Source organism: Toxorhynchites rutilus, chromosome 2 (genome assembly GCF_029784135.1).
Source record: "Toxorhynchites rutilus septentrionalis strain SRP chromosome 2, ASM2978413v1, whole genome shotgun sequence".
NCBI lineage: Eukaryota > Metazoa > Arthropoda > Insecta > Diptera > Culicidae > Toxorhynchites > Toxorhynchites rutilus.
The window spans coordinates 136996335-137011168 of NC_073745.1; the positions used below are offsets into that span (position 1 = coordinate 136996335).

General features: G+C 39.0%; 2 protein-coding genes across 10 annotated transcripts in view; both read right to left on the reverse strand.

The window, feature by feature from the left end:
• Nucleotides 1-14834, reverse strand: part of LOC129769762 (uncharacterized) — a 125004-nt gene that overhangs the window by 94184 nt on the left and 15986 nt on the right. The gene's annotated exons all lie outside the window — the stretch shown is intronic.
• Nucleotides 5305-14834, reverse strand: part of LOC129769760 (mucin-2-like) — a 256566-nt gene continuing 247036 nt past the window's right edge. For all 9 annotated transcript variants that reach the window (XM_055772223.1, XM_055772222.1, XM_055772218.1 and 6 more), the window contains one exon: nt 5305-8851. In XM_055772223.1, coding sequence (XP_055628198.1) covers nt 6682-8851 — 2170 coding nt within the window. In that variant the 3' untranslated portion in view covers nt 5305-6681. The remainder of the gene's footprint in view (nt 8852-14834) is intronic.

Genomic DNA, 14834 nt, shown 5'->3' on the forward strand with positions numbered 1-14834 from the left:
TTCACAACACGACCGGATCGTTGGTGTAGGACTATTTACTTTATATTATTTCGAAATGCATTGCAATTTAGAATTACCTTATTAGTAAACAGTTTTAAATACCCCTGAAAAGAACAAAACAGGTGTGACCCTGAAAAGGGCAATCCACCTTTTAAATTAGATCAGTTCATGGGAGCTGATGCAATGAATCTGCTCAATCGCAATGATAAGCGTAACGAATGGACACAAAATTTGGAAGACATATTCTCATATGCTGCAGACCAGTTTACAAAATAACATCTTAAGGCAGTAGATGTGTATCGCATCCACTAAAACATATTCAGTATGTTTAGTGGATATGATACACATGTTTTCTTTGAATTTAGCCTTGACCAGTGTTGCCACACGTACAGATTTATCTAGAAAGGTACCGATTTGTTCGTTATTTTTGGTACAAATTCTGTACGGTACAGAGTACAGGTTTTTGTCAAAAAGTACAGATTGGTACAGATTTTTTCCAAGTGAGAAATTTCTTACATTTGACCAAAGCAACATTAAAGTTCAAAACGCCTTTAACTCCGGAGTATCGCTTAGTACTGCTGGTCATAAAAACATTTCATCACCAAACACACGAATGACTTGTAGATGTAAATGTAGTATTTGTAGTAAATAAGTGAGTATTTTTTATGCTAATAAAACAGATTTTTCTCTACAACGAATATTTCCGATGGTACAGATTTTTAGAAGAAAAAGTACAGATGAGAATGATTTTTAACCCCTCTGGTACAGATTAAAATGTGGCAACACTGGTCTTGACTAACCTCCTAGATTACATACAGATTTCCTACGTTCCGGGAAATCTAGTCCTTTTATATATTGATGGCTTAAGGGATGATACGATCTAAAACCGGGAGCTCCAAACTTGACGCTTTTTTTCAATCTTTTGAAAAACCTGAACACCCGCAATTTTTTTGTAAGCATGCAAAATGCATTGGACACATGCTCTTCAGTTACAGTAGTCGTTCATCAGCTGAGCGATAAAGGCAGCCCAGTTATCGACATTCGTTTGCTATCTGGACCGAAGTGTAAAACGTCAAACAAAGTCGAGGGGAACTTTAATGAATTGTTTGATTCGCGTAGATGGCATTTAGTTTTGTATTCCGAATTTGGGAAACGACAATGTTAATAACGGATTTTCATGAATGGTATAAGGCATTCAAAGACGGCCAGGAAGAGATGAACAATTTGTCACATCGAAGACGCCCATCCACCTCTTCAACTGGTGAAAACATCGACAACATAGAAAGAATGGTGCTCGGAACAGCATTAAAGTTTGAAAGGCTAGTCCGTGAATTAAATATCCCTTACGAAACCGTTCGTCAGAAAAGTCGTAGCACTTTCTCAATTTACATGAAAAATTTCATCGCAATTAAGTGAACGAAGACATGCTTGAACGATGAAATTCTGTCCCAACGTTTATCAAACGCATAATTACTGGCAACGCACCCAGGCCGCTGAAATTGTAAATGGTGTTCATGGTGCCGATATTGCAACAGTAAAATACCTGCAATGTAATTTAGTTTTTTAAGTGCAATACAGTAAGTTTAGATTTCTACTGTCAACAAATGGACCGTAGCCACATTGGTTGCGCGTTCGCTTAGTAAGCGATCGATCGTGAGTTCGCAACTCAGGACCCTCATTGAACATCTTTGTGTTGTTACAGAATAACTACGTCCACGCAACAATCATCAGCGATGGAGTTCGATCCACGGTCGAAATATGATCGATTCATCCATACAACTGCTCTGCTCTGCAAGACACATCGGGCTGCTGTTCTATAAATAACTCAACAATGATCAATCAACTGTCTCCGCTGTCCGGTCTAACTGGATAATGGAAGAACAGATAGAAAACTCTTACGCCTAAATAGCTGCTACTGTGTAAATGTGTACCATATGGAATGGTATAGAAGGGAATACTCTAACGCCGAAAAATGGCAACTGTGTAATGTGCTAATTATAGATATGATAAATATGTGACATGTACACGATTAAAATTCGGCTCTGTTACAGCTAAAATGCCAATGAGCCTAAAATAAATAAATGGGACAAAAAAAAATGGACCGTTTGAAGCCAGCGATTGACCTGAAACGTTCAGAATTGGCCAACAGAAGAGGCGTCGTGTTCCATCAGGACAACGCAAGGCCACACAATTCCGAAAGCTTGATTGGGATGATTCAATGTATTCACCATATAGTCTGGACCTCGCACCAAGCGATTACCACCTTTTCCTCGCATTGCAAAACTTCTAGAGAGATAAGAAATTGAGATCAAGAGGAGATTGTTAAAATCTATTGCTAGAGTTTTTCGCCAATAAGAATCAAGACTTCCATGATAGAGCCATTACGGAGCTACCTTCAGAATGACAACAATTCTTCCAACAAATCGGTGCATATTTTACCCAAATTGGACTGTCCGAGGCATATTAAAAATAGTTTTAATTTCAGCCAAAAATAATGGATTATTCTGCAAAAATGGTTACAAATTTAATATTCAAAGTATTGCCCATCGCTAGTCACAACTTTTCCCCATCTTTCTGGCAATTCACGGATCTATTTGTGGAAATAATGGACCGGTTTGTCGGCTAACCACGGTTCGATCCAATTTTTGACTTCATCAAAATTGGAGAAGTGCTGGTCAACCAGGCCATGTTTCATCGATCGGAAAATGTAATAATCGGACGGAGCAATGTCTGGAGAATACGGCGGGTGGGATAGGACCTCCCATTTCAGCGTTTCCAAGTATATTTTGACCGGTTTCGCGACATGCGGCCGAGCATTGTCTTGCTGCATAATAACTTTATCGTGTCTTTGCTCGTATTGTGGTCGTTTTACCTTCAGTGCACGGCTCAAATGCATCAATTGTCGTCGGTGAAGGTCCCTCGTAATGGTTTCATTCGGTTTTAGCACACCACACCCAGATGGTCTCACCAAATAAACGCGGCCATCGATGTTGATGCATGGCCGGGGTATCCATACGTTGCCCGATGTTTAGGATTGTCGTAATGGACCCACTTTCCATCGCCAGTAACAATTCGATGCAAAAAACCCTATCTTTTATGCCGTTGGAGCAGTTGTTCGCACGTGAAAAAACGGTCCTATTCTTTCGGAACATTCCCATTGCTTTCAAACGATCGGATATGATTTGCTGAGCTACTCCAAGTATATCTGCAAGTTCTTGTTGCGTTTGTGACGGATCTTGATCGAGTAAAGCCTCCAATTCTTCATCTTCATACTTTTTGGGCGATTCGGAACGTTCTTCGTCTTCCAAGTCAAAATTACCACTTTTAAACCGTGCAAACCACGTCTGGCACGTTCGCTCAGTTGGAGCATGGTCACCATAAACTTCGATTACTTTCCGCAGCTTTTTTCTTCATATTGAAGTAATGAAGTAATAACACTCCCCGCAAAAACACTCTCGTTGGTACGAAATTCGACATATTCTAAGTGGCAAAAAACTATGTTATTTACGCTTAAACTTTTTACTGAAAAAGACGCGCAATGACAGTAGCTTTCCAACGAATGTCTGGAAATTTGAGTCACTGGAATAATAATCAAGTTACGCCATCTGTTGTAAAACCGAAGAAACTTACCGGCGCACCTAATAATTTTACAGTTAGGTGCCATATTCGGTTTGAAAAACCTATCCAATTTGAACGAGAGGGGGCTCACACATATCTGAGTGATTGGGTGACGAACGTGTTGAGCAACATTTCATTGAAAATGTTTCTGATTTCGAATAATTAGAATACGACTTTTCTCTGGACCTTTTGTCCATTAAATGCTGGAGTAAAAACCCAATACATGTCATCTATTAAACATGATTTTGTGAGTAATTTGACTCATACCATGATGAAACCGTGAGTATTTTTAACAATGTTTTGACCTTTCATATAAACTTCATATTGAATGCAAATAATTACGACATCATGTTTTGTTTACCAATCCGAATATACTTCGCCTACTAGTCCACCTCATATGTACTTCATTGACATCTAATAAACAAAAGTGAATGAGAAATGTCCGTTTCATGCACATGCAGTGCACCCAAATATTTTGCAGTAAATAAAATAAATTATATTTATGTGATAAATATTTTTGTCCATCCAAAAATGCAAAAAATATCTATTTTCTTTTCCAATATCTATTAAAATCAGGGTGCTCTGTTTGTGCTACTTGTACTCGTTTGATAAAGATTTCACAGAACATATTACGATTTATAGAATATATTATTGTCGTGAATTATTATAATCGATTTTATTGAATACTAGCTGACCCGGCAAACTTCGTCCCGCCCAAAATTTGTTTTTTGTTATCAAACATTCACGTTTTCTTACTACGAGCAAGTTTATGGGTCCAATCGCAGAACTGGTCATTGATTGATCTTTTAATCGACCCCGTTCAATTTAACTTTTACTATAAAACTCCTAGTATTTCTAACAAAACTCATCGTTATAATATCAGATTATCAGACGCAATTCTCGTTCAAGATTTTTCAACCACTTGCAAATAACATGTTTCACATGATAGAATAAAGACAGCCTTAAATCGGACAATTCCTTCCTCGAGTTCTGCTCTCATCAACACATCCGGCGATCCTTTTTTTGGTACACATAGAAGAAGATATAGGCGTGCGTTTCATCACATTAACATCCATTTCCAGTTTCGAACAAAGATCAATTTCGCTAGCGCAAACATCAAATGGACTAACAGCACTTGTCACTATGTAATTGTAGACATATGGAAATTTAATTTTCCTAAGTTTCCCTTTTTCCTTCAGAGTTTTCCGAAAATTTTCAATTGTCATGTTTGGAGGGGTGTCATACCATCATAGAAACATTTCTCATTTATATTTATTTATTGCACCCTAAAACCTCCACATGCCAAATTTGGTTTCATTTGCTTGATTAATTCTCGTGTAATGAAGAAATTTGTGGTTCATTTGTATGGCAGCCCCCCCTTAGAGAAGAGGGTGGAGAGTTTAACCACCATAGAAACATTTATTGCACCCTAATACCTCCATATGCCAAATTTCGTTTCATTTGCTTAATTAATTCTCGAGTAATGTAGAAACATGGCAAGAAAAGTTGTGTTAAATACTTGGTCTTTCTCTTGCATGCTGGATTGTCTTGTATTCCCCAAAGCGGACGTGTTGACTTGCTGGATTGCTTATCACTGACATCGAAGAAAACGCCCAGGAAAAGGAAAAAAAGAAACTGAAACTCATGGAAGTCATCAACATAGCTATAAATAAGAACATTAGTGAATTTCTTTAAATGATTTCCGATCAACGTAGAAACAGGGCAGCTACCGATCGTTAGTTTATATTTTCAGAAGGTGATTGTTCGACAATATTCAGATAAGTTGTTTTCTTTTCTTAACATCTCAAACATTGGAGAGCGTTTGCTACATGCTATAGTCACATTTTTGTATCTTTTAAAAGTTTATGTTACAGAGTAAAACATTTGGCAATAGTTTAAACACTTTGTTTGTTTGTTGTTTCAATTCGAATTGTTTCTCACTCACGGCGTGCGTGTTAGCCGGCGAGTTGCTTCGTTTTTGTTTTCGTTTCTCTGCTGCATAGTTTTGTGCACAATGTTACAATGAATCTACAGGTTATGTTAAATAAAATATTTCTGCTTTCGCGTTTGATTAACAATATACACACTAAACATTTATATTCCAGCGAATATTAATGCTACCAAGTCAATTCACTATTTGTTAAGTATATATATACAGGATAGCGTTTTGTTTTGATTTTTTTTTGTATGTTTTCAAATAGGGAAAAAACAAAGAGTTTTGGATAGTTTTTGCAGTATTTTTATATGATAAAAACATGCAAAACACGTGATCTTACAAATAACGCTGTGATGCTTTCCGCTTGCGTTTCGCAACAAGACAACATATGTTTGATATTACTTTTTGGCACATACATACATGTATTTAGTATTCTTGTTTCACATTTTGTGTAAATTTACTTCGATAGACAACGAAAAGGGATTCTGCGACGCGCTAGAAGTTTTTTTTTCTTCTTCTTCCAAACATTGATAATTTACATTGTTTGTTTCTCGTAATAATGATTGGGTATGATGAGTGCTACACAGTACATTGAACAGTGGGAAAACTGAATCTTCTAATGGTATGTACAATACACCGAAACGCGATAAATACGGGAAGTACAGAACGATTGTGCTCTTCATTTGAACGACTGAGTGCGGTGAAATGTGAGGGTTCTACAAAAGTAGTGGGTTTGCTCATTTTATCAGTCAAAAGGATAAAGTGAGAACAGCGGTGTGTGGGTTTTTAAAAAGGCGGCATTTTCAAGTGCTAAAAATACTTCTTTTTGAAGGGGTCCAATGCTAAAGCGGAAGAATATCACAGATGCTATACAGAATATGATGAAATAAGAATAAAACTGAGAAGTACCTCCAAAAAAAACTTGAAACTAAACGCTCCTCACATTTCTCTGTGTGCGTGCTTTTTTTCTCTTCAGGTGGTTGTGGGGGGTGGGGGGTTCCTTAAACAATACATCGTTGTACCACTCGTTATGCTTGTCTCTATACACAATTTTGTTCCAATTAAATAATACTTAAAGCTGGGGGGGGCGGGCAAACACACTACCAAAACGGCTACTGGTGGTGGTTTTATCTTTTGTGTTTCAACTGATGCATGTTGAGCACCTTGTAGATGTCCTGTGAAGAGACCTCTTTGTAGAAGTTCTCGCTCGGGCTCTTGGAGTTGCCCCTCGGCGCCGATAGAGACGGCGATGTGCTACTTCCAGCTGCGGTGACCGAGGAAGATCTCCATCGGCTGCTGGGGTTGCTGCTTGTGCTGCTGGTGGTCAGTGATTGGTCCCGTACGAGAGGCATCCGTGACCAGAATCTCAGCAACATTGGCTTCTGTCCGGTTTGGTCTACTTCCCAGCCGGAGGGAAGCCACCAGAACGGAGGCCGTGTTGTTGTACTGTCGGAAGTTTTCTTTGGGAAGATGTCCGGAAGATGGTTGACATTGGGCACTACTCGATGGGATACCGCTCCCGGGAAGCGCACCAAATTGCTGGTTGCCGCAGCCGGCGCTTGGTCTTCGTCAAGTGTTGGGAACCGAATTCTCGAACCGCCGAGCTGCTGATGGCGGTGTTTGTTTTCCGCTACGATTTCGTTGATCTTCTTCAGCTGATCGGTGTAATCGTGACTCTGGGGAGTGACCGAAGTGGACGATGAAGCGGACAGATGATGATACACGAACCGATTGTTAGCATCCATAGATTCGCGGAGGTTATCTCTCATCTCCTGGCGATGCACGGTTTCGCTATTCTTCTTGTCAACCGCTGTATCTTTCATGACTAGAAAAGGTGAGTCGGTTGAACGATCCACGGAAACCGTTGGAGTGGTTTCGGGTGTCGCTCTCGTTGTGCGTTCTTGCTGAGTTTGACTTGCGGCCGGAAGTGGGAATGCTGTGGCTCCAAGTGGACTATTCCAGTTGATTGTAATTGGGGTAACAATTTGGACAGGATTAGCTGTAGCCCGAGATGATTCCGACGGGAAATGAGCAATGGTATGTATCATTACCTTTGTCGTGGTGGTTTCGCTAGGGGCTGTAGTTCTCGTATGCGGCTCTGTCGGTCTAATTTTTGTCGATGATGCGTAACTTTCAGAGTCAACTTCCGGCATTGTTGACGGCATTTCCGTGGTAGAAGAGGAGTGGGGTTCCAGCATGAGAGACTCTTCCATAAGTTCTGATTTCAGGCCACTGAGTTCATCCGTAGGGTCATTCAGAGTATGTTCGGTGGTGGTGGCAAAAGCGTAACTGTTCGGACGGTCGTCCTCGTTTGTCGTACCAATTAAAAATTCCGTAGGTTTTGCACTGTCAATTGTAGAGACCATATCAGTTGTGGATGTTCTAGGATCTTCAGTAGTTACAGTGGTCACATGAGCAGAGGTGGTAGCATCAGTGCTAGAGCTTGCCACAGTACTCGTACTACCTGGTATATTATAATCCGTATCAGTTGTGCCAATTGTAGCGGTAATTGGAACAGCTGGCGTGGAAGTGATAACGATCTGCTGAACGACGGTCCGATTATTTCCGTCCAACTCGAGCTGCGTTGAAAGTGATCCGTTAGGTAGACTTTCAAAGGCAAGAAACGCAATATCGGTATTACTTTCTGCGGCTGTTTGGTCGACGGTTTTTTTGCTACTTCCGCCAAGAAATGTCTGCTCCACTGCGATTGGTTTCTCCTCCACCGGTGAGTTATCTACCAGTGAAGCAGCGCCATAAAAGTGGTCAACTGGTTTGGGAGGCTGCGCTGGTTTTTCCACCGGCAAGTCTATGCTCAGCGGAAGATTAACCTGGTACGGTCCGGACGAGTCATAGTAATCGTAATCATCTTCTCCACCGGTATTCGGTGTACCTCCCGTGTTACCCAATATGCTCTGTATCTTCGTTAACAGAATGTCCGCGGTGTTGATGTTGATCACCTGGATGCACTTGCCGTTGAAATCTATTTTGGAGTCGGGCGGACACAACGAACCATTGTATCCGTTCAGCTGCGGTGCAATAAAGATCGATTTGGGAATTTTTTTCGCTTTGCCTCCCGCTCCAGAGATTCGAGAGTCACCCGACAGCCATGCCGCCTGCCATGTCAAGTGGTCCGGGCTATTGTCCAGTGGTTTCGAAGTTATTGGCAGACCACCCACCAATGCTAACATACAGGAACAGCAACAGAGCAGAGTGAGCGCTAGCGAGGACATTGTTAATTTAGCTTTCTTTTTCATCGTTCCGGTGCAACGAGGATTCACTGCATTTTCCGCTGACAATCTGCCGATGGAGCATGAAAAGAGATAGAGAAAAAAAGGGATCGTTAGAAACGACGGAAGTTTGCTTTACGAAGCGTATATTTGCTGAAATTGAAATTTATTTGCACTCGTTCTGTTCGGTGTGTCTTCCGATGGATCCAACAGCGGGGCAAACGTGCGAGTGAATTGGATCGAAAGAAGCACGATTTCCGGCTCAGTTCAGTTTAGTTTGGGAATCTTTTTTTTTCGTTCCCACCCCTGAGTGTGAATCAATCCGGGAATCGAAATGCTCGAAATAACATTCGAAATTTGCCTTCCGTGGTGAAGTTCCTCGGAGAGGGGGATTCTTTTTGCTTGAAGCGCGCCAAAATGCCGCCAATCGGCGCGGTACCTGCGGCAGCGCCAGCGATGATAACCTGTCGAAAGAAGGTGACGAATGCCGCTCGCGTTGGAAAAGTTGTCCGACCGGGACGGCCGACTGAGATGACCGCGCGCAGATGTATCATCTCATGTAAGTGATTTTCTAGGTCAAAAAGTGAATGGGTTTTTGATGCTACCCGACGGATCAATGCCCATCGGCAGCGGTGGGAACTTCCACGACAGCTGCACCCCTACTGCTCCAGTGGTGGTGATTATAACATCGCGTAATTTATTAACCCAGTAACTATTAATTCAGTGACGGTGAATTCGCTGATAGCATCCGTTCATGGATATTGAATGTGCGAAGCGATGATTTTACATTTGTTATAAAACTTTCCAAATAATACAGCATCTTTTCAAAGTTGAAAAATTCTGTCACTATCAGCTTATTATTATTATTATAACTTAAAGACCGCTTTTTTACACCAGATGGCACCTCAACATTCATTGTGATATATCCATTAAAGTGCCAATGAATGTATGGGGCAAAGGGACCGTTGAATTTTCAAACGGGACTCCCTGCAAAATGTTGATTCCTGCGAAAAATCCCGTATGTAAACAACTAGTACCAGTACCAGTGCCAGTGTTTGGTTGTAATATGTGTAATATTTTTATGGGACCCCCTTTCCATTCCAGAGATGGGAGAGGTCATACCAATTTTCACATCGATCGGTTCAGTAGTTTCTGATTCCATAAGACAGACAGAAATCCATTTTTACATATTAGGTTGGGAAGAAAGTTATCCATTACTTTTTCGATAGCTGGCGTTAGTGATCTATATCTCACGTAATATCGATCATACAATTTTAAGTATAGGCTCATTGTAAAGGTGACATTTCACACTAAAAAAAATAATGTTGCTTTTTTTTTGTTTGCTCCATTCAGTTGTGAGTTTCAGGGTGTTAACAAAGGAGGCAACAAAGAGAAAATTCGGTAAATTTTACTCTTTTCCTTTTATAAACGCGAAAATGCAAGCTAGGCCGTTGTGAATGGTGTTTATGTGGCCGATACTGCAACAGTAGAATACGTGCAACTTAATTTATTTTTCAAATGTTTTTTAAATTTTTTTTTTAACTTTTATTTTAATACACTAAATTAAGATTGCTACTGTTAACAAATGGACCGCTCGAAGCTTGCAATCGACCAGAAACGTTCAAAATTGGCCAACAGAAGAGGTTTTTTGTTCCATCAGGACAACGCAAGGCCAACTTTTTCCGAGAGCTTGATTGGGATGTTTTAATGTATCCACCATACAGAATGGCAGCAAATTATACAACAAAACGGTGCATATTTTACCAAAAACGGACAATCCGAAGCATATTAAAAATAGTTTTTAATTTCACCCAAAAATAATGGATTACTTTTCCCCCAACCTAACATACAGCCATTGCATGCCAAACCGATATAGTGGTTCTCAGATTTTCGTCAAAAGTGGTAGTTTTGTTTTTTATCGCAAATTATGAGACCTGTATTTTTTCCATTTCCATGCCAAACCGATTTAGTGGTTCTCAGATTTTCGTCGTAGTTTTGTTCTTTATCGCAAATTATGAGACACGTATTTTTTTGTTTTTTTGTTAGGGTGACTATTTCCATTTTAGGGTGGTCAAAAAAACATTTTTTCGCATTTTTGTCAAAAATGACTTTTTTTTTAAAAATCATACCTTTTGAGCTACTAGACCGATTCAGATAATCGACATATCAAATTGAAGCCAATCACCTGGTCTTTTTCGAAAAAATACTATACCTGCAGAAAATTTGAATTATGCTCTCGTTATTATTGATTGTATTCGTTTTTTTATTGTTTTCATAGTCTCGGGACCAAAGGCGCTATAGTTTTTTTATATTTTTTCTGGAATGCTGAGGATTTTTCACACAACATATCTCGAAACCAGGGAAGCGTTTTTTTTGTTTTTGGGTTATGATTTTTCAAAGTTAGCCGATGGTCCAAAAAATCATTTTTCCCCTTTTTTCCACTACAAAAAAAAAATCATAACTTTTGATCTGTTGGACCGATTCAGATGATCGACATATCAAATTAAAGCCGATGAGCTAGTCTTGTTTGAAAAAATATTACACTCTGAATAAAAAAGGGATTTTGTTTTTGTAATTATTGATTATATTTGTTTTTTATAGCTTACATCGTTTCTGGACCAAGGGTGTCATTTTTTATATTTTTTCCTGAAAGCTGAGTTTTTTTTTACATAATATATCCGAATATCAGATAGATGTTATTTTTCGATTTTAAGTTATGATTTTTCAAAGTTAATAGTGTTTCGACACGACAAATGAAAATTCTTTGCGACACTGTTCGGAGAGAAGTGGTTTAAATGCGCGACAACGGATATGTATTTTGCGAGATAAAATGATAACGAGAGATGCGTTTAGTTCGACAGTATATTTTCGAATGTTTTTTGTTTGGTTTACAGCGCTATATATATTGACCGGTGGCTATCGGTCACCGATCACTGGTCTTGAATACAATACAAAACCCTATTTTATCTGAAGAGTTTCGTTTCTGCGGAATTTCTATGCATAATTGGATGTTGGGATAAAGGAGACGTATAGATTTCACTTGTGGCTTTTTGAAAGTGGCCCATTGGCTATTCGGGCATCTGTCCGAGTGATTTATGACCCTTTTTGTTTTAGGAGTTGATTCGGTAGAATTTGATTGTATTTATTGTACGATGAGGCTAATCATTTATGGATCTTTTCTGTGCATGAATTAGAGGTATTTTGTGCTATAGCGTATTAAGATTAAACAACATGTTTTCAGTTTTCGTTCAACATTTCTATGCGACTAGACTGGACGTATGTGATTATAATCCAATTAATTGGCAAATGTGTTATTTTTTCAAAAAAAGCTAGATAGTACGCTTTAATTTGATATGTCGATCATCTGAATTGGTCCAGTCCATTTGAACTCAAAAGTAATAATTTTTTTAGAGAAAGTCATTTTTGGGAAAAAAAAAGAAAAAATTATTTTTTGGACCATCGGTTAACTTTGAAAAATCATAACTCAAAAACGAAAAAAAACGCCTCCCTGGTTTCGAGGTATGTTATATTAAAAATCCTGAACTTTCCAGAAAAAATATTAAAAACTATGGCGGCTTCGGTCCCGAGACTATGAAAACAATAAAAAACGAATACAATCAATAATAACGAGAGCAGAATTCAAATTCTCTGCAGGTATAGTATTTTTCCAAAAATAAATCAATATAATTTCCAAAAATCAGGTGATTAAGGTGATATGTCGATCATCTGAATCGGTTTAGTAGTTCAAAAGTTATGAATTTTTGAAAGAAGTCATTTGTGGCAAAAATGCGAAAAAATGATTTTTTTTGGTCTACCCTAAAATGGAAATGCTCACCCTAACAAAAAAAAACAAATACGTGTCTCATAATTTGCGATAAAAAAAACTACCACTTTTGACGAAAATTTGACAACCACTATATCGGTTTGGCATGGAATGGCTGTATATAGATAGATTTAACAGTTTTATTTACTTCAGCTTTAGCTGAACAGTTTGTTTACTTCAGCGGAAGCACACTACAGACACAGTCCGATTCCAGACGATCCGTACAGTAGCAAATCCACAACTGACGGCTTGCCGCAGCAAAGGCAAAACAAGAAGCATTTCCGTTCTCCCATACATTTGGTCTTTTATTTGTGAGCTCAGCTACCCGTGCCGTCAAAAGCGAGCAACTTATCGACGAGCAACGAAGGGGAATATTTAGAGTATAAATATAGTATTGAGCTGAAGTAACCGTTCAGTCTCATTCTGTATTCGGACAATGAACATCGCTTGTTCTTCCTTGTTTTGCGTCATCACATGTCTCCGTTTCGGATTGAGCAGTGGACGCAACCAAATCATCCACTCACTAATATCTCTGGCATTACAATCATTGCATCAAACTGACGCCATTGCATTAAGGTTCTGGGCTGCACAATTTTTTGGGGAATCATCAAGCAAGACTATCGCCGGCTCACCAAGAAAATTATTATTCTGGAATTTAGTGTGTGATTTGGTTTCGCATGTCAATAACAAAATTCACTCCACCAAGGATGACAGTTGCGCTAATCAAAACCGACAATATTAACAGAAAGGTCTTTTCTTGAGAAGAGCGAAAAATGGAGAGATGTGTATGTTTATTTATTCGCCTCAAGCCATCGATATATGACTTTATGTGCGTACATGCAAACTTCATAATCTACACGTACAAACAGCACATCTTCGCTACGCTAAAATCCCATTTGCATCTACTCCCATGTGCACAATCACCTAATTTTTTGATGCTATGATGGCCGATTATTTGGTGGTGCAAATTATGAAGCATCGATAATATAAACAAGGAGAGGAGATTGCGGAAGGGGAATATTTGCGCTAGGGTATGACTAATGGATATCTGGTGAGGTAAATATTCAGTCTTTTTCTATATTCGAAGCATCACTTGTTCTTCGCTATCATAAGGACTTCGTTGGTGTCTTTGACATTGCATCATCGCATCGAACTGACGCGATGGTGAAGCAAGCATTGATGTTATACGCCACATAATTATTTGGGGAATCATCAAGGTAAACCGTCGTGAATATCGTGCTGGAATCTTATGAGTTGTTTGGGTTCGCGTGCCAGTCAAAAAACTGCTTTCAACGAGGATGACATCAATGCTAATATTAATCATAGTGAAAGAAAGCAACTCTTTTCGAGGTTATTGAGAATAATAGGAAGAGATTATACCGTTTTTTTTCGGCAAGAAAATAAATATCGTTCTGGAATTTTGTATGTCATTTGGGTTCGCTTGTCAGTAGCAAAACTTTCTCCACTAAGTATAACAGCTGCGCTTACCTTGAGCACGATGAAGTAATGCTGCTTTCTTCGAGACCAGTGATATTAACAGAAAGCGTTTCTTTTGAGAATATCGCAAAATGTTGAGAAGTGTTTATATATTTAAGCGCTTCAATCCACCAATGTATAGCTCTGTATGTATGCTATGTTGAACGCTTGTTTGGTATTGGTTTTTTTTATCTGTATTGTAGTGACTTTCAACTCATTTGGCTGGTTCGTCATTTTTACTTCCATTTTTGGAAGAATGTCGGGAGTGAGAATTAAACCCGTGACCTTTAGCGTGAGAGGCATGGATGTTACCACTACCCCAGATCGCCTCCGGGTATTGGTTGGTTTACGTTGTACGAATAATGTCTATATGTGCGATACTAAATAACATGTAGCATGATATTTGATACATGTAACTATTGCCATTGTTGTTATTTCCGTCCGGTGCCAAAGATAGATTGATGTGGTTATCAGATATGGACTAATGGTGTTAGTGAAACATGTATACAATCACCTGTAACCGAGTGTATGTCAATTGCAAAATGCCACCGTAATAGCGTTCGAGATAAATCTTCAATGCATTGACATTAAACGAATTGCGACATCTGATTTTGTATTGTTCTGCGAGGGCAAGAATGAATCAATTATCGTCAACTGATTCTAAAAAAATATTTCAGGGCGACCAAACCATTCTACTAAACATATATGTCTAAAATTTCGCAGCATTTTTAAATAATATCCGAAGTTATAAGCA